The sequence below is a fragment of the Littorina saxatilis genome, linkage group LG15, assembly GCF_037325665.1.
Source record: "Littorina saxatilis isolate snail1 linkage group LG15, US_GU_Lsax_2.0, whole genome shotgun sequence".
Lineage (NCBI taxonomy): Eukaryota > Metazoa > Mollusca > Gastropoda > Littorinimorpha > Littorinidae > Littorina > Littorina saxatilis.
In genome coordinates, this window is record NC_090259.1 from 2,475,641 (window position 1) to 2,497,123 (window position 21,483).

Consider the following 21,483-nt stretch of genomic DNA (forward strand, 5'->3'; position numbering starts at 1 on the left):
TAAGCATTTAGGGTCGAAACTACTTCCACTATATTCGAAAGGGTGTGCTTGCCAGCTTCTTTAACAAAAATATTCATTTTGTCAAAATAACATGGACGCCTGTTCATTTTGAATGAACATTTTTCTTGTCATCTTTTGAATCGAATGACTGGCACGTGTATGATTACAGTCAAGTCGGAAAATAATGGAGGCTACCCACAAGGTACACAGGACGTCATGCAGCTAGTGAAAGGGTTTAACTCTCTGTTTGGTGTACCTGACACTGGAATATTTAAAATCTCGATCGTAACCGAGCAAACAGAAATATGACTCTGACACAGTTGACTCAGTCTTCGCTATTGTTTTCAACAGTGCATTGGTGTCCCAACGATTTTGACCCAACCCGGTTAGTGCATGTATAAATAGACTGGTTGCTCGCTATTGACACGTGATGTGTCGGTCGGGCCAGAAGTTGATGAATTAGAAGTGGTCAACACCCATTACCTGCATTTGATCTTCCATACACCACTCTCAAGGTTTGAAATGTAGAAAAAGAAATAAAATACAAGCGGTAAAGCGATAAAAAGTTGAAAGATTAAAAGAAAATGTTTAGAAAAAGGTTGTGCTTGCTGGGAGATTCGAACCAGAAACCAAACGTAACGGACTGGCGGCCAGGCGCTCTACCAACTGAGCTGACCGGTCTCACTGTCTTCAGGGTTAAAATGAGATATTTTTCCTTCGATGTGTTACACGTGAGTTCTCGAGCATGGGGATCACTTATCGACTCGTCGGTTTCACAGTCGCTCCGGTCGTGTTTGTGTACTGTACGCTCTGTCGATCTCACTGTTCAATGTAAGTTAACTTCGTGTCCGTTTCTAAAACAAAATCAAGCAGCATTAACTTAAAGTTAGACAGACATTATGTTGGCAATCCTGCACCGAAACGCATTGACCAATCCCCGAAGGGCGCTGACGTCATTTCACAAAAGGATTTCCCTACCCAGAATTCCAAACAGATTTGGGGATTTTGAAAGATTTCTGTTTGTACGATGACGACCTTTGGTCGGTTTATTATATAAAGGGAAGCAAACTGTTAAACACGGGCGCCAGCAGAGGCAGTGAAGGGAGATAGGAACTTGTAAGATGATATACCTGTGGTTGAGCTTCTCGCGCAGAAGAACCAGGAGAGTCTCTCGGCAACGGCAAAATAACGACCGGCAAAATGGCCACATTCAGCTTTGCTGTCGTCGTCTGCATCTTTCTCCTGGTTAAAGGTAGGTCTTGTTTTGTGAACTGTTTGATGAACAAATATTGACGATTATTTTTGACACCAAAACATGTTTTTGATCACTTTCGCTCAAATATAAAAGGCATTTTAGCTGCTGCCAAGCGCTTTCAAATGTATCCAAAACGTCTTTTTCTTTAGCGTTCGACTATTGTGTTATTCATAGTGTTAGGCCTGCTGATGTTATCAACTGGCAAGTTGTGTTATTGATAGTGTTAGGCCTGCTGATGTTATCAACTGGCAAGTTGTGTTATTGATAGTGTTAGGCCTGCTGATGTTATCAACTGGCAAGTTCGGCGCGGGTGTGACCACAGTATCCAAAGCTGCAATTTAAGAAATATTCTTCCAAAATCTTACAGATAACAATCTTCCTTTTGTTACCGATATTATTGTTTGCCCAAATTCTCATATGAGTAGTAAATACTGTATTGAGAAGACCTGACTTTTATGGGGATAACAATTATAGTTTTATAGGCACAGTCGGCTGACAAATCCTAGCGGTTTTTCAGTGTTTGTTGGTCATCGATCGTTCATTCATAAAACCGTCGGGCCTTGTTCCTGCGTCGCTCCATCCGTCCGATATTTCATTCTGCCCTTTCTTTTGCTCCCAGACATGACACAATCAGAAAGTGTTATGGAACAAGCTTGGAATTTAAATTCATAAATAAGAGAGGAACGCAACTGATGCCACAAACCTCCATGTTGAAAGCAAAGGTCAACAGAAGTGACTGACTTTCTTCTCATTGTTATTGTGCCGCTAACGTGATGCCCTGTGCATTTCAAACTTCTACGCCATACAAGCTTTTGCAACTGAACCTGTACGCAGACGTGTCAAAGATATTCTACTGCTGACGTGTCAAAGATATTGTACTGCTGACGTGTCAAAGATATTCTACTGCTGACGTGTCACGCGAGCCGTCTTTGCGCGTTCACTACCAGATGCAGTGCCACGCTGATATAGCTCAGTTGGTAGCGCGCTGGATTTGTATTCAGTTGGCCGCTGTCAGCGTGAGTTCGATCCCAGGTTCGGCGGAAATTTATTTCAGAGTCAACTTTGTGTGCAGACTCTCTTCGGTGTCCGAACTCCCCCCCGTGTACACTACATTGGGTGTGCACGTTAAAGATCCCACGATTGACAAAAGGGTCTTTCCTGGCAAAATTGCTTTGGCACAGTTAATAATTGTCTACCTATACCCGTGTGACTTGGAATAATAGGCCGTGAAAGGTAAATATGCGCCGAAATGGCTGCAATTACTGGCCGTATAAAATATCATCTCACACGGCATCACTGCTGAGCGCCTAGAACTGTACCCACGGAATATGCGCGATATAAGCCTCATTGATTGATTGATTGATTGATCATCTTATCTTTATCCCAGTTATTTGCATAATAATAATAATAATAATAATAATAAATGAGCATTTATATAGCGCAACATCATAACTTTACAATTATGCTCTTTGCGCTTGACACATTTGAAATTCAAACACAGTTATACAAGCATTTACATCTACAATCATAGTCAGCAACGCTTGATTAAAAGCATACACCATCAAACATACATTACAACAGATTCTTCCACTAATTAAGTAATAAAAACATGAATAAAACAAGAGGCGAAGCCATCAAGGCTCACGTAAGAAATCGACAAACAGTAACACAAACTCAATCACTCCGTCACACACACACACACACACACACACACACACACACACACACACACACACACACACACACACACACACACACACACACACACAGAAAGAGCATAGGTGAAACTGTGCAGGAAAGCGAGACACTAGATCTAGATCTGTCTGTCTGCATGTAGCCTACTTACAAGGACACGACTGCCAACTAGTCTCGGCGCGCTCAAAATAATAATGACCGAGACTTTCAGTACTTCCTTCGCGTGACGTCTAACCCTCTTACGTCATAATGTGACGTCAATGTAATGTGACGTCTTCAAATGTTAGAGTTTCTACCACAGACATACACACGCACATACGCACGCACGCACGCACAGACAGACAAAGTTACGATCGCATAGGCTACACTTACGTGAGCCAATAGGTAGTAAAAACAAGGAAATACCAGCTGAATACCCTTAATCAAACAGAACATGTTATTAATACTGAAAAACAGCCCTAGATGTGTATACACATTATCACATTATCACTAAAACAACAAATACACTACATGTAGCCTACTGATGGACTGAGAAAACAAAATCAGGGGTTGTATTTCTTGAAGAGGTGCGTTTTAAGTGCTCGTTTGAATGCTTGGGGTGACTGAGAGTGGCGGATGTGAAAGGGGAGAGAATTCCAGTGTGTGGGTGCGCAGAAAGTAAAAGTGCGTTGTCCGTATGTTTTGGTTTTGGTGTGTGGAATGGTGAGGATGCGACAGTCAGAAGAGGCACGGAGTTGTCTTGCTGGAGAATAGACGGTGAGGAGTTCAGAGAAGTAAGCAGGAGACGAGCCAGAAAAGAAGTTAAAGCAGAGGGTGGACAGTTTGTAGTCAATGCGGGCTTGAATAGGTAACCAGTGCAGTGTGTGAAGAAGTGGTGTTGCGTGATCTCGTTTTCGTGCTTTCAGAATGAGGCGTGCTGCCGAGTTTTGGACTTGTTGTAGTTTATGCAGGAGATACAGAGGACAGCCAGAGAGAAGAGAGTTGCAGTAGTCGAGTTTAGAAAGAACAAAGGCACAGACAAGAGTGTTAGTTGTTTGAGAGGAGAGTGTGTGGCGAATGGTGCTGATCTTACGAAGCTCAAAATAAGCTGCTCTACAGACTAAAGATATATGTTTGTTAAGGGTCATGTCAGATGAAAGGGTGAATCCAAGGTTTCTAGCTGATGGGGAGAAAAGAATGTCGGTGTCGCCTACTTGAACAGAAACGGGTTGGGGAGAGGGAAATGTAGTGTTCTTCTTTTTGCACAGTAAGACTTCAGTCTTATCATCATTCAGCTTAAGTTTGTTATCGATCATCCAAGATTTAACATCAGTGATGCATGTCTGAATGGTCTGGATGGCGGAATGTGTCTCTGCAGGGGGACTGGGTTTATACAGTTGGGTGTCATCAGCAAAAGACTGATTTAAGACAGAATGGTTTTGAATCAGTGTGGAGAGGGGCTTAGTGTACATGATGAAAAGGATGGGACCGAGTACTGAACCTTGAGGAACGCCGAAAGAAAGTGGGGCTGGAGCAGACATCTGGCCATCGACAAGCACAGCCTGAGTCCTGCCAATGAGATAGGACTCGAGCCATGCCAGCGGTGGACCGGAGATGCCGTACAGAGTCTGAAGTCTATGGAGAAGCGTGACATGATCAATCGTGTCGAACGCTGCAGAAAGGTCAAGTAGGGTAAGCACTGACACATCACCACCATCCAGAGCAGACAGAATGTCACTGATTACTTTAAGTAGGGCTGTCTCAGTACAATGAGAAGGGCGATAAGCGGACTGAGAGTGCGAGATCAAATCATGGGTGTTCAAATATGACAACAGCTGCTTCAAAACTACCTTTTCAAAAACTTTGGACAGGAATGATAAATTAGATACAGGACGATAGTTTTTCAAAATATTGACATCAAGACTAGGTTTTTTGAGAAGTGGTTTGACAAGTGCAGTTTTGAACAATGATGGAAAAACACCAGATAACAGGCTATCATTGACAATTTGAGTAAGAGTTGGCAACAACACATCAAGATTCTCAAAAAGCAGTGGTGTGGGTATGGCATCAAGTGGACAAGTTGTTGGTTTTGACTTCAGAATAATGGATTTAAGGTCTTTTTCACTGATTGGCTGAAATGATGTAAAAGAACAATCAGTGGGAACATCAACATGACTGGAGGAAGCAGAATGTGCACCCATCTGATCAAGTTCAGAACGAATATTTGAAACCTTCTTGATAAAATATTCACTAAATACATCTGGCAGCTGACTAGCGGGGAAAACAGTGGGAAGTGGGGATACCTTACTGCGGCCGGTCAACCGGCTGCAAATATCGAACAGCTTGTATGCTCGTTACATTTTTGCTCGTTTGTTTTAAAATGAAATTCCCCCTCCCTCCCCCCTTCCCCCGCCCGCTTTTATCACTATTTCATACACAACTCAGTGTTGCATTGCTCCCGTACTCGCTTCAACTTTGAATAATGCGTTGTGATGTGTGACGAACTGCCCCTTGTTTTCAGGCACCGATGCACAAGCGGCAGGCGAACGATGTAATAATAAAGGTGCTTGTGACGACCCGACTGACAATGGCGCTGCCATTCTATGCGAAGAAGGGACATCGACATGCAGTAAGTAGCCGTCCCTTGAGTAGCCCTAATAACAGAAAGTACAATTAAAATACGACGTCAACCCTAATTCCGTGCCCCAATTTTGAAAAAAATAATAATTTGACAATGAAAGTTAATTAAGCGCTCTAAATGCATACGACGTGTGCAATAAGAATGAGTTATGGGGAACAGGCATCTCCTGGCACATGAGAGAACAAGAAAAATGTTCATTCAAAATGAACAGCGTCGATGCAATGTCCACCAAAGATTTATTTTGGGAAGTGTTAAAGGTTAGGGTCAAAAGTTAATGAATTGCATGTTGTGCTGGATATATAAATTGTTTATTTCAGTCAATGCTTGATTCATAAGTACATTTTTCAGCATGGTGCATCTACAGGAGGGTGCTCCAACAATGATGCATAGTGCCAACATTTAGCGCAAACTTTTCACAACAGTGCATTATTACCACAAAGCGCATACAGCGATTATATAGTAGCAAGTTGCACTAAACATTTGAACAAAATGCATTTTGTTCAAATGTTAACAGCACAGCACCAAGTTTTGCATAAGTGCACAACAGCACTGACCATTTCACAAAAGTGCATAACAGCTGTGACAATTTTACAAAAGTGCATTGACCATTTCAGGCAGATGGCTAACATGCAGATTTCGCTTTTGTCTGTCTTTCTTTGAAAAGTAGGCATGTTCAAGATCGATGAAGTCATGAGCAATTGGGTTAGATGACAGAAAAGATTCAAAAACGTCAGATTCAGTTAGATGACAGAAAAGATTCAAAAACGTCAGATTCAGTGTTTTGGGCACTGTTGAACAGGAACATTCTCTCCTGTTCAACAAATGTGGGTTCAATTCAAAAGCAACATTGTCACAGATAGGCTAGTGTTACATTTCTGTAAAGTTTCAAAAACATCTTCCATGTTTTGGTTACTGTTGAACAGAGGCATATTTTCCTGTTCAAAAAAGTCTGACACCAATTGTCGTAGTTGTGGGTTAAGGTTCGATCTATACTGTCCTTCAAACGAGTCGTAGAACCGTCATTGTCACAGATAGTGTTACATTTCTGTTTTACATTCAAACGAGTCGTAGAAGTAGTAGTACATTTGCGTTTGGTTGTTTTTTCTTTTAGATTCCTGTCACTCATACTAGCAGTATTGATTGAGGTACATAAATCTGTTGATGTACAGGGATGACTTGTTTGTAATGAATCCTTGTTTCCTCCACATTGAGTTTGCATTGCAGTTGGACAGAAATGAACAGGTGTTAATTGATAAACACATTGATAATGGCTTTTGAGAAAATCAATCAATTCTGCAAAGGAATTAACTTGATGACATCAAAACTGCAGCGCCATTTGAAGAATGGTTACCATTTCTGTTTCTTTGATGGGAATCAAACAAATAAAAACATTGACTATCCAAGTTACCATGAATGGCAATAGTTGACTCCTGAAAAGTAGCAAGGATATAATTTGAGACGATAAACGCCTGATGCAATCCCTCCTCAAGGTCAGTCAACTCAAAACCTTCATCATTCGCAACATCAGTAGGCAACACAGCGGGATTCGTATGTCCAGAAATCATGTCGAAAAAATATTACATTTCAAAAGCATGTCCAACCACAGTTGTTGGCAAGTGTTCGTGTCCGAAGTAGCCTTCAGTGTGTGTATATGTATTCATGTGACAGAGAACGTGACCTCATTGTTCAATCCTCTCTCTCTCTCTTCTTTCTCATTCGAACGCACACACGCAAGAACGTAGCCTACGCACGCATGCACGCGCACGCACACACACACACACACACACACACACACACCCCGCTGACGCACACGGCAAACCACGCACACACACACTGACTGTCGGCAAGCATCTCTTTTTGTTTTCTTTACCTTTGTTTATTGTGTTTTCGATATTTGTGTTTATTTTTTGCTTGACTTATCTGTTTTATTTTAATGTTTGCTATCCACATCGTGTGATAAATGTTTCTTCTCAGTCTCCGAGTCAGTTTAGTTTCTGCACGCCGCTTTGGTACTCCTTGTTTTTCTAACTGGTGTATTGTGCGCGACTGATTTGCGGATTTATTTTTATTCCTTTCATATGCAGTTGAAGTGTTGTGGGTGTTATTGTCTATATGTTGCGTCTGTGTATGCCTACAAGAATTTTGGGTGTAATGTGCCTGTGGTCTGCTCGCAGTCGAGCACAGAAAACATGGCGGCGCCCTGTGGCAAATTCGTGGAAAGTCTTCCCGACCGCAGATACCAGCGTCGTCCGCGACGCTGGAATAAAAAGCATCGATATGAACAAGCGAATTTCATCCGCAAAAAGTTTAAATGTACAAGCAAAATAACACAAATAGACAGCTTGACGAACAAAGCTAAGTGAAACTAGGTACATGTATTTAAGCTTGACAAGTTTGAATATTTTTTTCTGTTCAATTTCAAAAATTTATTCAGTGCTGATTCTTTTTCAAAAGTCTGATACACCATACTCGAGTGTCATGATCTTATAAATAAGGGCTTAAACACTTCTGGTGATTTCACGCACTCGTAATCCTTAAACTAATAGCAGAGACATACACTATGTCTCTGCTAATAGGGTGACCCCCCCCCAAAAAAAAAAAAAAAAAAAAAAAAAAAATACCACCCACTAAAATGCTTATAGCTTTTAAAATGATTGAGCGAATTTGTTTATATTTGATGTACATGGGCTTGCAATATGGGATAATAGCCTACGTTCACAGAGTTTCAGGTACGTATGTTAAATGGTCTGACTTTTAAACTGTATTTGAACGTTTATTCCACTTTTGAGGACTGGCTGAAAAGTATGAGGTTTGGTACTGAGTGGTATCCAAACTAACCCGATTTTAACCCTCCTGATGTTTACCTTTTGGTATATTTGGAGGGCCTTGCACACACAAACTATCCTCAGACAATGTATAAGTTGAAACAGCAATTACAGTTAGTGTGGATGGTCGGTTGAGTGTGGCTACTGCTCAGTGTCAAACCTCCCACTGTTGAGGCAATCTCCGAATTTGAATTTTTTTTTTAAACCGTACAAAACAAACAACTGCACCTACACACCTGAAACTTTGTGAAATTATCATTGCACATTTCAGACTCATTTACACAAAATATGAAGTAATTCGCGGAACACATGTGGGAGTAATTCGCGGAACACATGTGGAAGTTATTATCATTTTAGAGGGTGGCATTTTTGGGAGTCCCCCTGTTCATAAAAACTGTCTTTTACAAATATCATGTAATTCTTAATAACTTTTTCTCCTCCGATCTGTCAAAATGAGTAGGGGGAAGGGGGTAGAAGTACCATCGTTTAAAAGTAAGTAAGTTAAGGGGTATTCATTTTTTCACTGCGGTCAAATGGGATACCTATCATAGAATGTGACAAAGTGTTATCAATTATTCATCACTCTTACCCGTCCAGTTTCATGTTTGTTTGTGTGTACAAATTGGAATTTAGTTTCAAAAGTTGTTACAAATGTGTCGTGTTTTTTCATTTGCAAGGAAAGTAACTAACTCCACGTGTGTGTGTGTGTGTGTGTGTGTGTGTGTGTGTGTGTGTGTGTGTGTGTGTGTGCGTGCGTGCGTGCGTGTGTGCCGGCGTGCGTGCGTGCGTGTGTGTGTGATAGAGAGAGAGAGAGACAATAACAATGACAAATGACAAATTCTTTATTAACGAGGGTAGTGGCATAAGCAAACGAGAGAGAGAGAGAGAGAGAGAGAGAGAGAGAGAGAGAGAGAGAGAGAGAGAGAGAGAGAGAGAGAGAGAAACTCTTAGTTCCTAATAGTCTGCCGGAATACATTCAGTCAAGATTAACGAAAAATAAAAACAAACTAAAAAGATCCTGTTTCATTGCAGGAGCATGTACCCGTCAGGGCGTGCTCGTGCGTTTGTATGTGTCATGTTCTTGATAGCTCCCATTGTTAATATTGTTGTTTTGTTTTCGTTTTTTGCAGAAATGAATGCAGGTTCGCCTTGTAACACTACCACGCCTTGTTTGGTAGTTGACACTTGCGAAGACGGGACATGCAGTAAGTATTCGCCATGTGTGTTTGCTCACTAACCTCAAGACACAAGAAATAAAACGAAATCTTCTTCTTCTTCTTCTTCTTCTTCTTCTTCTTTGTTCATGGGCTTAGACTCCCACGTTTAATCATGTTTTAGCACGAGTGGATTTTTACGTGTATGACCGTTTTCACCCCGCCATTCGGGCAGCATACGCCGATTTCGGGGGAGGCATGCTGGGTATTTTCATGTTTTTATAACCCACCGAACTCTGACATGGATTACAGGATCTTTTCCGTGCGCACTTGGTCTTGTGCTTGCGTGTACACACGAAGGGGGTTAAGTCACTAGCAGGTCTGCACATGAGTTGACCTGGGAGATCGGAAAAATCTCCACTCTTAACCCACCAGGCGGCAGCGACCGGGATTCGAACTCACGACCTCCCGATTAGCAGGCCGACGTCTTACCACCACGCCACTGCGCCCCAAAACGAAATAAAATGACGTGTTTGTGATCAGGGGCACGTGACACGTGTTATAGTGTGGGATATGACGTCACCTAAGGCATATGGGTAGCCTCATTCTTCACATTTTGACTTCAAATATTACAAGTGAGTTCTATATTATGTGTATCACTATCAGTATCGACTCGTCGTTTTTTCCGAGTTTCTCCGTTTGTATTTGTGTACTATACGTTTGTGGATCTCACTGTTCGAGGGAAGTTACGTTCATAACTGACCCCATGTTCCTGTCCACTTCGTATCCGTTTGTAAAGCAAACTCAAGTAGCATTCATTTCGAGTGTGACCAACAGTATGTCCAGCTCCAAAATGCATTGACCAATCGCCGAAAGGCGCTGACGTCTTTTCATGAAGAGAAAAGAATTTCCCTACCCAGAATTCGAAACGGTTTTGAAGATTTTGAAGATTTCTTTCGGGACGATGACGCCCCATGGTCGGTTCATAATATAAAGGGAAGCAAGCGGTAACAAACAAAAAACAGCGGGAGTCAGCAGAGGCAGTGAGTGATCTCAATTTGTGCTCCTGAAGAGAATTACAGGGCATTATGATTCTCGGTCTCCTCCATTTGTCACCCCCCCCCCCCCCAAAAAAAAAGACTCTTAATTCTTGTCTTATCTTAAAATCTCACGTTATGCTTCTGGGGAGAACGAGAATCTCAGTCTTTTTTATTTATTCACTCAAAATTGACTCTTAATTCTTGTCTTGTGTTATGATCTCACTTTATGCTCCTCAAGCTAAGTTCTTGTTCCGTCGCGATATAACCTTGAACGGTTGAAAACGACGTTAAACACCAAACAAAGAAAGAAAGTTGTTGTTACTCATTGTGTGTGTGTGCACTGTAAAGACCGTTGGGTCGCCATGTTTGTGACTGTAATGTATTGTTTTGTCAATAACAAATGTTCCAACAACTTACCTTTCTTGGTTTTTTTATTCTGAATTTTGGAACGTTGGCAGTCTCTTTGTTTTTGGATTTTGGAGGTTTGAGATTGAGCAGCAGCCATATTTGTCAATTTGGCAAATAACAAAGTAGTTGGTTTTGAAAGCTGTCAATGGACTGGAAACTCTCGCCTCAGAATGAAAATAATGGCTCTGCCTAAAAGAAGTGCAAATCTCAAGTCGTTTGGTTTTTAACATTTAGTCCATATTTGACTAGTTTGCCTATGTGTTTTCTGTAGACTGGGAACCGAGATTTAACAAAACAATCAAATTGCAAAAACAGAATTTTTAAAAGTGATCGCATTGTATTCTTTACTTTTTCCTGAATCCAAAAATGCTGCGTTTCAATAGACAAAAGACACTCAGAAATTTAGAAAATCCGTGTACAGTTAATAAGGTTCACTCAACCACCAAGACCATAGAATCAGCGCTGTCTCGGTCGAAGGGTTTCGGCAAACCCTGGATTAACTAGTCTCGGTCGTATTGTGGTCAGGTTCAATCTTTAAAGTCGACCGACTGAATAGACGTTTTGATATGACTTGACGTGACTTGTTTGTTTCTTGCAGAGATAAGGGTTGACGGCTACTGCTATTCGGAACCCGCCACACCGAACTGTATTGCTCATGCCGAATGTCTTGGCAACACGTGTTTATGCAAAAAGGATTTCACAGCCACCACCGAGAATACCGTGTGTGGTAAGGGAACAAACAGCAGTCAGGGCTCAATCAATCAATATCAATCAATATGAGGCTTATATCGCGCGTATTCCGTGGGTACAGTTCTAAGCGCAGGGAGTTTTTAAATTTTTTTTTTTTTAATTTTTATGCAATTTATATCGCGCACATATTTAAGGCGCAGGGATTTAATTATGCCGTGTGAGATGGAAATTTTTACACAATACATCACGCATTCACATCGGCCAGCAGATCGCAGCCATTTCGGCGCATATCCTACTTTTCACGGCCTAGTATTCCAAGTCACACGGGTATTTGGTGGACATTTTTAGCTATGCCTATACAATTTTGCCAGGAAAGACCCTTTTGTCAATCGTGGGATCTTTAACGTGCACCCCCAATGTAGTGTACACGAAGGGACCTCGGTTTTTCGTCTCATCCGTACTCATAATGCTGATGAAATTAAGTTTTTTAAAGGGGTATTTTGGGTCTCTTTTTGGAAAAAAAGGTACATTCGCATTCATATGTGTGTGTGTGTGTGTGTGTGTGTGTGTGTGTGTGTGTGTGTGTGTGTGTGTGTGTGTGTGTGTGTGTGTGTGTGTGTGTGCTAACGTGCGCGTGTCTGGGTTGTTGTTAGTGTTTGTGTCTTTGCGGGTATGTGTGCCTGTGTCTGTCTGTGTGTTACTTTCTGAGCAGCCTATGCGGCACGTAAGGACGTTGGTGCCAGGTTTGTGTCTGTTGTTGCAGAGCCGGTGAAGGCAGAACCAACGGGTTGTGGCGATACCGGGCCCTGTGCGTCAGATGCAACCTGCGAAGGCGGGACATGCAGTAAGTTCCCGTCACGTGTGTTCGCTGAGAGGTTCATAACTAACCTCAAGACACAATTAGTATTACAGATATAACCACAATGTTTTTGTGAAGGGCTCAGAGGTCTTCAAACCGTTGACGTTAAATTGACATGCGTATTTCAAGCATTAGCCATGAATCGGCAAGCATTAGCTATGAATCGGCAAGCATTAGCTATATGAATCGGAAAGCATTAGCTATGAGAGTCTGCACACAAAGTTGACTCTGAGAAATAAATCTCTCGCCGAACGTGGGGACGAACTCACGCTGACAGCGGCCAACTGGATACAAATCCAGCGCGCTACCGACTGAGCTACATCCCCGCCCGGATCCTCCCGGTAAAGCGTCCATTGATATCCAAGCGAGCCCTGGACTAACTTGATCTGAAGACGCAAAAAGTCAAACGGAATACAATGGCGTGTTTCTGATCAGGGGCACATAACACGTGTTTGGTGTGGGAGATGACGTCAGTACGGGTAAAAACAAGAAATTCCTACGAGGTAGGAAAAACACCCCCGTCAAAGGGAAATAACCTTCTCGGTTGGTGGCAGTGACTGAGTGAGAATGGTTATTTCCCTTTGACCATGAAGATGTCCCTCTATAAGTCCTTGCATAATTTTAATCCACCAATAACTCCCTAACCGTGTGTTTGACTGGTCCCAATTTGTGTAAGGACCGTCTCAGGAATGTATAGAACCTGTTCACCAAGTTTGGTGACGATCGGTCCGTTCATTCTTGAGATCTATATGCGAACACAAACAAACAAACAAACAAACACATCGAGCGAAACCTATACACACCCCTATACCGGGGGTGTAAAAAAAGGAGGGAGGGAGGGGGGGGGGGGCATATAAGCGTCACTGCATTTAGAGGTACAGGGTGGTGCCACACGTGATCCATAACTTGCTTTAGGCTTTTGAACTCTTGGTATTTAGTTGTGTGTCTTTTGCTGCATATAACTGGCTATAGTTTGCAAGAAAACAATGCAAACAAAATCTGCATTGAAGATGTGGATTTCCAATGCACTCTAGTGACTGACATTGCTGGAATTGCGTTTGACTAACTGGTGCTAAAAATGCGCTGTATACGAATTTGAAGGTAAGACCATACAGTTTCAAGTACGTGTATGTTAACTTTACCGCAACTTTCTTTTTGCGTTAGTTAAAAAAGATTAAAAACAATGAGTGTTCAAATCCGATGTGCTCACTACCATGTGCTTAAACACAGCCGCGACTAGAAGACATAAACACAGCCGCGACTAGAAGACATAAACACAGCCGCGACTAGAAGACAGATAAACACAGCCGCGACTAGAAGACAGATAAACACAGCCGCGACTAGAAGACAGATAAACAGAGGAAGATTGTTTGTTATGACAGTTCCAACTTCTCAGCTTTTGTATTTACCGATCACGTTTCCATCCAGTACATTCAAAAATACAAAAGTTCGACTAAAGAATGGGACCAAACACCCCAAAATCCACATTTTACCTCGACGAACGAAAATTGACGTTTCTCGCTGAGACTTTCTACAGCTAGGGTTGTTATTCACTCTTTCACACAACTCAAGCCGTTTAAATAGTTACGAAATATTCCCGTGGTCTCTCCCAGAAATTGCTGCTGCTCGTGATTGAGATTATTCAGCTTATCTCACCTGTAAAGTAAGTTGTTAATACCTAACTGTCAGCATATTACCTTTCCTGATCATGCTAACAACTTCACATGAACGCAGCGAAACATTGACAGACGACAGTTATAAACTTCTCGGGCGAAAAGGTCACATCATGTGCTGTCACCATGTAAAATGTATAAACGCTTGTTGTTTATTTCCGACGAAGAGCAGTTTCGCGCGACGCTTAAAATGTGAATTTGTACTGCTCATATTTGACTGATGGCTTACTGTGTAACTAAGTTATCATTTAAGTTAATCAGTTTGTCACGCTCCATTTCGCCCGATGTTATAACATTTGGTTGTTGTCCTTTTCGTCAAATGATCAGTTCAGCACGGTTCTCTTGAGGCAAACCTAACGAATGCGTGTTCATATGGTTTGGCTGGTACTTAAAGGAACCTGCACTGTTTCACGGCACATTCATTGGAGTTATTTCGCATGTTACTCTCGCTGCTTTTTAACACTGTGACTGCCACAATACTTATCTGATACGTGTTTTGATACCATGATAAAATGAATACTCTGACAAGAGAAACAACCGCGGCATGTTGCCCTTTACATTGCAGAAAGATGATTGCCTCCCCTGCGGATCATTTTCTCCGTTATGGTGTCATTGTGTTAGATTTTGTATTCATTTTTATATTTAGTCAAGTTTTGATTTTGGACTAAACTCGTCCGGTGTGACGTTTTCATCTTTCGCCGTGTTGATATTTCGCTTCTCGGCCTCGTTGATCTAGTATAAACTCTACACTGAACAAAAAAACACCCTTCGATAGTACTGATGAGCGACCTTGTGTACCTTACATTCATGGGGCCAAATTTGTCCAACCAATTTGTTTTATTTAACTTAGAAATTTGATTCATCCTAAAATGTTTTCCTTCTTACTCAAGGGACGTAACCACTCAGTACACGTTTTCGAAGAATTCGATTTTGGGGGTGAAATCTATTAAATGTTACCATCAATTTTCTTCACATGTAAGAAACTGACATGCTTTTCGTCCATAAATAATTTCACTTCTTAATTTTACCAGGAAACACCATTTCAGTCTTGAGTATATGTCGAGGGGGAAATATGTACACATGCGAAAGATGAAATCGTGACACCGGCATTCAAGAGATGTCGTTGGACTGTTGGCAACCTATGCATTTCTGTTCTGTAGAAACAAAAATTACAACAGTAGACGAGGAATGCAGTGCAACTGACAAGGCCTGTGACCCAACCACTCTTGCGTGTCAAGATAAAAAATGCAGTAAGTGCACACACACACACACACACACACACTCGCACGCACACACACACACACACACATGCACACACACACACACACACACACACACACACACACACACACACACACACACACACACACACACACTCACACACACACTCACACTCGCACACACACACACACACACACACACACACACACACACACACACACACACACACGCACGCGCACAGGGGCACCTATCCACCTATCCTTGGGTATGACAAATGTTACCCGTTTAATTTCATTTTGTTGCGATTCATGCTTGAAATTAGTTTCGCACAAAGTTGTCGTCCTTTGCGATGTAGCAGCAAAGTGACTGTCTATCACTTTTACAAGGAGTAATCTCCAGCCACGACTAGACCTCATCATGCGCAAACCTCAAGTCACTTCTTCTTCACGGTGTGTCAACTGATTCCGTTCATCCACCGGATGTTTCCGTTCATCCGCAGGATGTGTCCGTTCATACAGTCCCATTTTCGTCACTTGCTTCGGGAAAAACGTTGTGGTAAGTCGTGTGGGCAGCGCGCTTGTGTGATATTGAAAGAATAAGGTAGCGAAATGGTTGGGCTATGTGTACGATAAGCACCAAGGTGCTAGTGAATCCTAATAATAACACACGCGGGCCGAACGTGGCAAAATTGCCTGATTTTTTAACATTTTCTTGTTTTTCTCGCTCTGTTATCGAATCTGACCCTTCATTTGCACATGATCACCAAAACCATTGCCTGTTACGACATTTCGCTTGAACAGAAGTTTATAGAAACCCATGGCTTTTGTACAATCACTTGTCTTTTGAAAACATACAGATTCCGTTCATACCCCATGTTTCCGTTCGTACAAAAGTGCATGTTTCCCTTCGTACTAAAAGCGTTTCCGTTCATACACATTCGTTAGATCAGAGTGAAACAGGCCCCCACTACAAGTTCTGTGTATTCCAATCGTCTTCAAATAGCACAAAGTACGAATGCGTGTGATATTGGACCTATGTGAACCATAAGACGAATTGAATTTGCAAAAAACAGTTTTGTGTCCGTTCGTACTGATTTTGACGGGAAAATGTGTCCGTTCGTACCACTTTCATCAAATTGTTTCCCTTCGTACCCTTTTCAGTAATGTGTTCAGTGACGGAGCTTTCTGTGTGTTTTGATAAGAACGAAGATTGATTTGTGCAGTTGTGCTTGCTTTGCAGCAATGCAACTAAGACTGAACTAAGTAACATGTACATGTGTATGTTACTCCTATCATGCCATTTGCTTCACCTGTGATAATCATGAGCAGAATTTAGACAAATCAAGAAAAAACATTATCCAGGCTCTATCAGTCCTTTTTACATTTAGTCAAGTTTTGACTTAATGTTTGAACATAAATGGGGAATCGAAACGAGGATCGAGGTTTATGTGTGTGTGTGTGTGTGTGTGTGTGTGTGTGTGTGTGTGTGTGTGTGTGTGTGGATATGTGTGTGTGTGTGTGTGTGTGTGTATGTGTGTGTGCGTGTGTGTGTGTGCGTGCGTGCGTGTAGACCGAAACTACTGGACCGATCTTTATGAAATTTTACATGAGAGTTCCTGGGATTGATATCCCCGGACGTGTTTTTCTTTTTTTCGATAAATATTTTTGATGACGTCATATCCGGCTTTTTGTAAAAGTTGAGGCGGCACTGTCACACCCTCATTTTTCAATCAAATTGATTGAAATTTTGGCCAAGCAATCTTCGACGAAGGCCGGACTTCGGTATTGCATTTCAGATTGGTGGCTTAAAAATTAATTAATGACTTTGGTCATTAAAAATCTGAAAATTGTAAAAAAATATTTTTTTATAAAACGATCTAAATTTACGTTCATCTTATTCCTCATCATTTTCTCATTCTAAAAACATATAAATATGTTATATTTGGATTAAAAACAAGCTCTGAAAATTAAAAATATACAAATTATTATCAAAATTAAATTGTCGAAATCAAATTAAAAACACTTTCATCTTATTCCTTGTCGGTTCCTGATTCCAAAAACATATAGATATGATATGTGTGGATTAAAAACACGCTCAGAAAGTTAAAACGAAGATGGTACAGAAAAGCGTGCTATCCTTCTCAGCGCTACTACTACCCCGCTCTTCTTGTCAATTTCACTGCCTTTGTCATGAGCGGTGGACTGACGATGCCACGAGTATACGGTCTTGCTGAAAAATTGCATTGCCTTCAGTTTCATTCTGACAGCTTGACTAAATGTTGTATTTTCGCCTTACGCGACTTGTTTTATAAATGTCTTTGATGACGTCATATCCGACTTTTTGTAAAAGTTGACGCCGCACTGTCACACCCTAATTTTTTTTATCAAATTGATTTTAAAACTTTAGCCAGGCAACCCCCGCACTATGGGATTGCATTTCAGCTTCAAAGCTTAAAAAATGATAAAAAAAAGTTTGGTCATTACAAATCTGAAAATGCTAAAAGACTGAATGTCTAGGTTTAGCTTGCAGAAAGCATATTTTGAACAGGTTTTCCCATAAGTTTAGATCTTTGAAATGACATTGTGTAAGGAAACTGGAAGAAGACACACTTATCAAAATGTTTGCTCTTCAGTAAGATTTTAAACAGGGATGGTATTGCACCAGAAAAGCCACAGTCGCGTGTTGTTGCACTCATGAACAACATGCATTCGAATTATGGGTATTAGAATGCTAATTGCACAAGCTTTCTACCATAAATCATAAACGTCATGAAAAGCGTACGAAGGGAAACAATTTGATGAAAGTGGTACGAACAGACACATTTTCCCGTCAAAATCAGTACGAACGGACACAAAACTGTTTTTTGCAAATTCAATTCATCTTATGGTTCACATAGGTCTAATATCACACGCATTCGTACTTTGTGCTATTTGAAGACGATTGGAATACACAGAACTTGTAGTGGGGGCCTGTTTCACTCTGATCTAACGAATGTGTATGAACGGAAACGCTTTTCGTACGAAGGGAAACATGCACTTTTGTACGAACGGAAACATGGGGTATGAACGGAATCTGTATGTTTTCAAAAGACAAGTGATTGTACAAAAGCCATGGGTTTCTATAAACTTCTGTTCAAGCGAAATGTCGTAACAGGCAATGGTTTTGGTGATCATGTGCAAATCAGGGGTCAGATTCGATAACAGAGCGAGAAAAACAAGAAAATGTTAAAAAATCAGGCAATTTTGCCACGTTCGGCCCACGTGTGTTATTATTAGGATTCACTAGCACCTTGGTGCTTATCGTACACATAGCCCAACCATTTCGCTACCTTATTCTTTCAATATCACACAAGCGCGCTGCCCCCACGACTTACTACAACGTTTTTCCCGAAGCAAGTGACAACAAGTCGCGTAAGGCGAAAATACAACATTTAGTCAAGTAGCTGTCGAACTCACAGAATGAAACTGAACGCAATGCCATTTTTCAGCGTATACTCGTAGCATCGTCAGTCCACCGCTCATGGCAAAGGCAGTGAAATTGACAAGAAGAGCGGGGTAGTAGTTGCGCTAAGAAGGATAGCACGCTTTTCTGTACCTCTCTTTGTTTTAACTTTCTGAGCGTGTTTTTAATCCAAACATATCATATCTATATGTTTTTGGAATCAGGAACCGACAAGGAATAAGATGAAAGTGTTTTTAAATTGATTTCGACAATTTAATTTTGATAATAATTTTTATATATTTAATTTTCAGAGCTTGTTTTTAATCCAAATATAACATATTTATATGTTTTTGGAATCAGAAAATGATGGAGAATGAGATGAACGTAAATTTAGATCGTTTTATAAATTTTTATTTTATTTTACAATTTTCAGATTTTTAATGACCAAAGTCATTAATTAATTTTTAAGCCACCAAGCTGAAATGCAATACCGAAGTCCGGGCTTCGTCGAAGATTACTTGACCAAAATTTCAACCAATTTGGTTGAAAAATGAGGGCGTGACAGTGCCGCCTCAACTTTCACGAAAAGCCGGATATGACGTCATCAAAGACATTTATCAAAAAAATGAAAAAAACGTTCGGGGATTTCATACCCAGGAACTCTCATGTCAAATTTCATAAAGATCGGTCCAGTAGTTTAGTCTGATTCGCTCTACACACACACACACACACAGACAGACAGACATACACACACACACACACACACACACACACACACACACACACACACACACACACACACACACACACACACACACACGCACATACACCACGACCCTCGTCTCGATTCCCCCCTCTACGTTAAAACATTTAGTCAAAACTTGACTAAATGTAAAAATGGGGCTGTATGAACGGACACATCCTGCGGATGAACGGAAACATCCGGTGGATGAACGGAATCAGTTGACACACCGTGTTCTTGCTTTCATTGCAGAAAAAAAGATTGAGCAGCCCTGCAGTGCCACAGAAGAATGTGTTGCTGGTGCCGAGTGTCCGAGCGATGGAGTCAAACGGTGCAGCTGTACCGGGGGCCTAGCTGCCAGCCCCGACATGACCAAGTGTGGCGGTAAGGATGTGTGTGTGTGTGTGTGTGTGTGTGTGTGCGTGTGTGTGTGTGTGTTTGTGTGTACGTGCGCGTGCGTGAGTGCGTGCGTACGTGTGTGTGTGTGCGCGCACGACAGAGCGTGTGAATGTGTTTCTTTGTTTGAACGCGTGACAGTTTAAATAAAGAGCGCGAATTTGTTTACCAAAGATTTAACAAGCAGAATCTGAGAAAGAAGAAGAAGAAGAAGAAGAAATCGTCAATACTCGTTAGAATATTTTCCGTTACCTTTCTGTTCAACAGGCGCCATGGGTGTCGCCGCTTCCATGCTACTGGTTATGGCAACCTTCGTGACGTCACGCTTCCTCTGAACACCATAACTACGTCAGAGATCGAGAGAGCACATGCCACGTGACCAACTGGAATTGAACTTGACTTTTAAACTTTCGATTCACTGTGGTGAAGGTTTTAAGTGGTAAACTTTTCTCCTCTTCCCACGCAAAACTGTTCTGACTTATTGAATGATTAGATAACAATTATAAAACTGGTTGTAGTTTTGCAAGCTCTTTAGTGATATTGTTTTTTATCCTACATACGTGAGAGAGACACCCGTGAGATAATGATCGTTCAAATCACACGTGTGTGTATCATGTAAATGAGGTCATGTCAAGCAAGTCTGGCAGGGACCTGTTTTTTCCACTGCTTATGATGCCAAAGTCACCGAGACAAACGTCATTATAGAAACAAAAATTGCGCTCGATAATTACCCTCGATGAATCTTTAGAACTAACACGTCACGCCACACTTTCAGAGTGACGTTTCTTTGCTTTGACGTAATAGATTGCACGAGGCTTTAGAAGAGATCGAGGTTCCAAAACAAGCGTCTTCAATTTAGTTGCCTCGACTGCAGGACATTTTCAGTAAAATACACGTAAGTACAGTATGTAGGATAAACATAATACTACATGGCTTGCTGTTTCGTAGGCACATCCGTCTTTGTCTGTTTATTCTTACGTTTGCCACCTTTTAGTCATTCACACCATGTGAGAGTGGTGTCCCTTCTTCCCGCCATATCCTGCAGAAGTTCAGAGGTTGCGCGCCCAAATATCGTGAGTACAGATCACAAAAAGTGTTTTTCTTAATTTGTGTAACATGAATGCATTGGAGTTGACTTAGGTTTTGATGCATTACCTCTGAGAACAAATACTTAGTCTTGGTGTCGAGTGAAAGTGCGTTAATTAAGGTCGAGTTCTGACGAAAGTTTTGCTTCTTCCTTCCCATGTTGTGCGGCTCGCTATTTGGCACTAGAGTTGCCTGCCCGTGCGGGGGCAAGTCCGCCTATTTGTCATGGGGCATGTCCGCCGTGAGCAGTATGTACAGCAAATGTTCATGCGAACATAAAAACTGTCTGCACATTGATATCAGCTACACATTTGTCTTGATGTAAAATAAAAAATCAGTCTTCTAGTTCATCAAACTCGCCAGTTATGCTACCAAAAG

The 21,483-nt window shown here is 41.4% G+C and overlaps 1 protein-coding gene across 2 annotated transcripts in view; it reads left to right on the plus strand.

The window, feature by feature from the left end:
• Positions 1–1,155: 1,155 nt before the first annotated feature.
• The window catches only part of LOC138948197 (prion-like-(Q/N-rich) domain-bearing protein 25), a 22,594-nt gene continuing 2,266 nt past the window's right edge, over positions 1,156–21,483 (plus strand). Inside the window, exons 1-8 of one of the 2 annotated variants that reach the window (XM_070319699.1) lie at positions 1,156–1,252; positions 5,451–5,558; positions 9,526–9,600; positions 11,596–11,724; positions 12,451–12,531; positions 15,380–15,469; positions 19,876–20,007; positions 20,287–21,483. The exon at positions 20,287–21,483 is cut by the window's right edge and continues 2,266 nt beyond it. In XM_070319699.1, the coding sequence (XP_070175800.1) occupies positions 1,201–1,252; positions 5,451–5,558; positions 9,526–9,600; positions 11,596–11,724; positions 12,451–12,531; positions 15,380–15,469; positions 19,876–20,007; positions 20,287–20,354 (735 nt within the window). In that variant the 5' untranslated portion in view covers positions 1,156–1,200 and the 3' untranslated portion in view covers positions 20,355–21,483. The remainder of the gene's footprint in view (positions 1,253–5,450; positions 5,559–9,525; positions 9,601–11,595; positions 11,725–12,450; positions 12,532–15,379; positions 15,470–19,875; positions 20,008–20,286) is intronic. The other variant, XM_070319700.1, reaches the window with a different exon arrangement.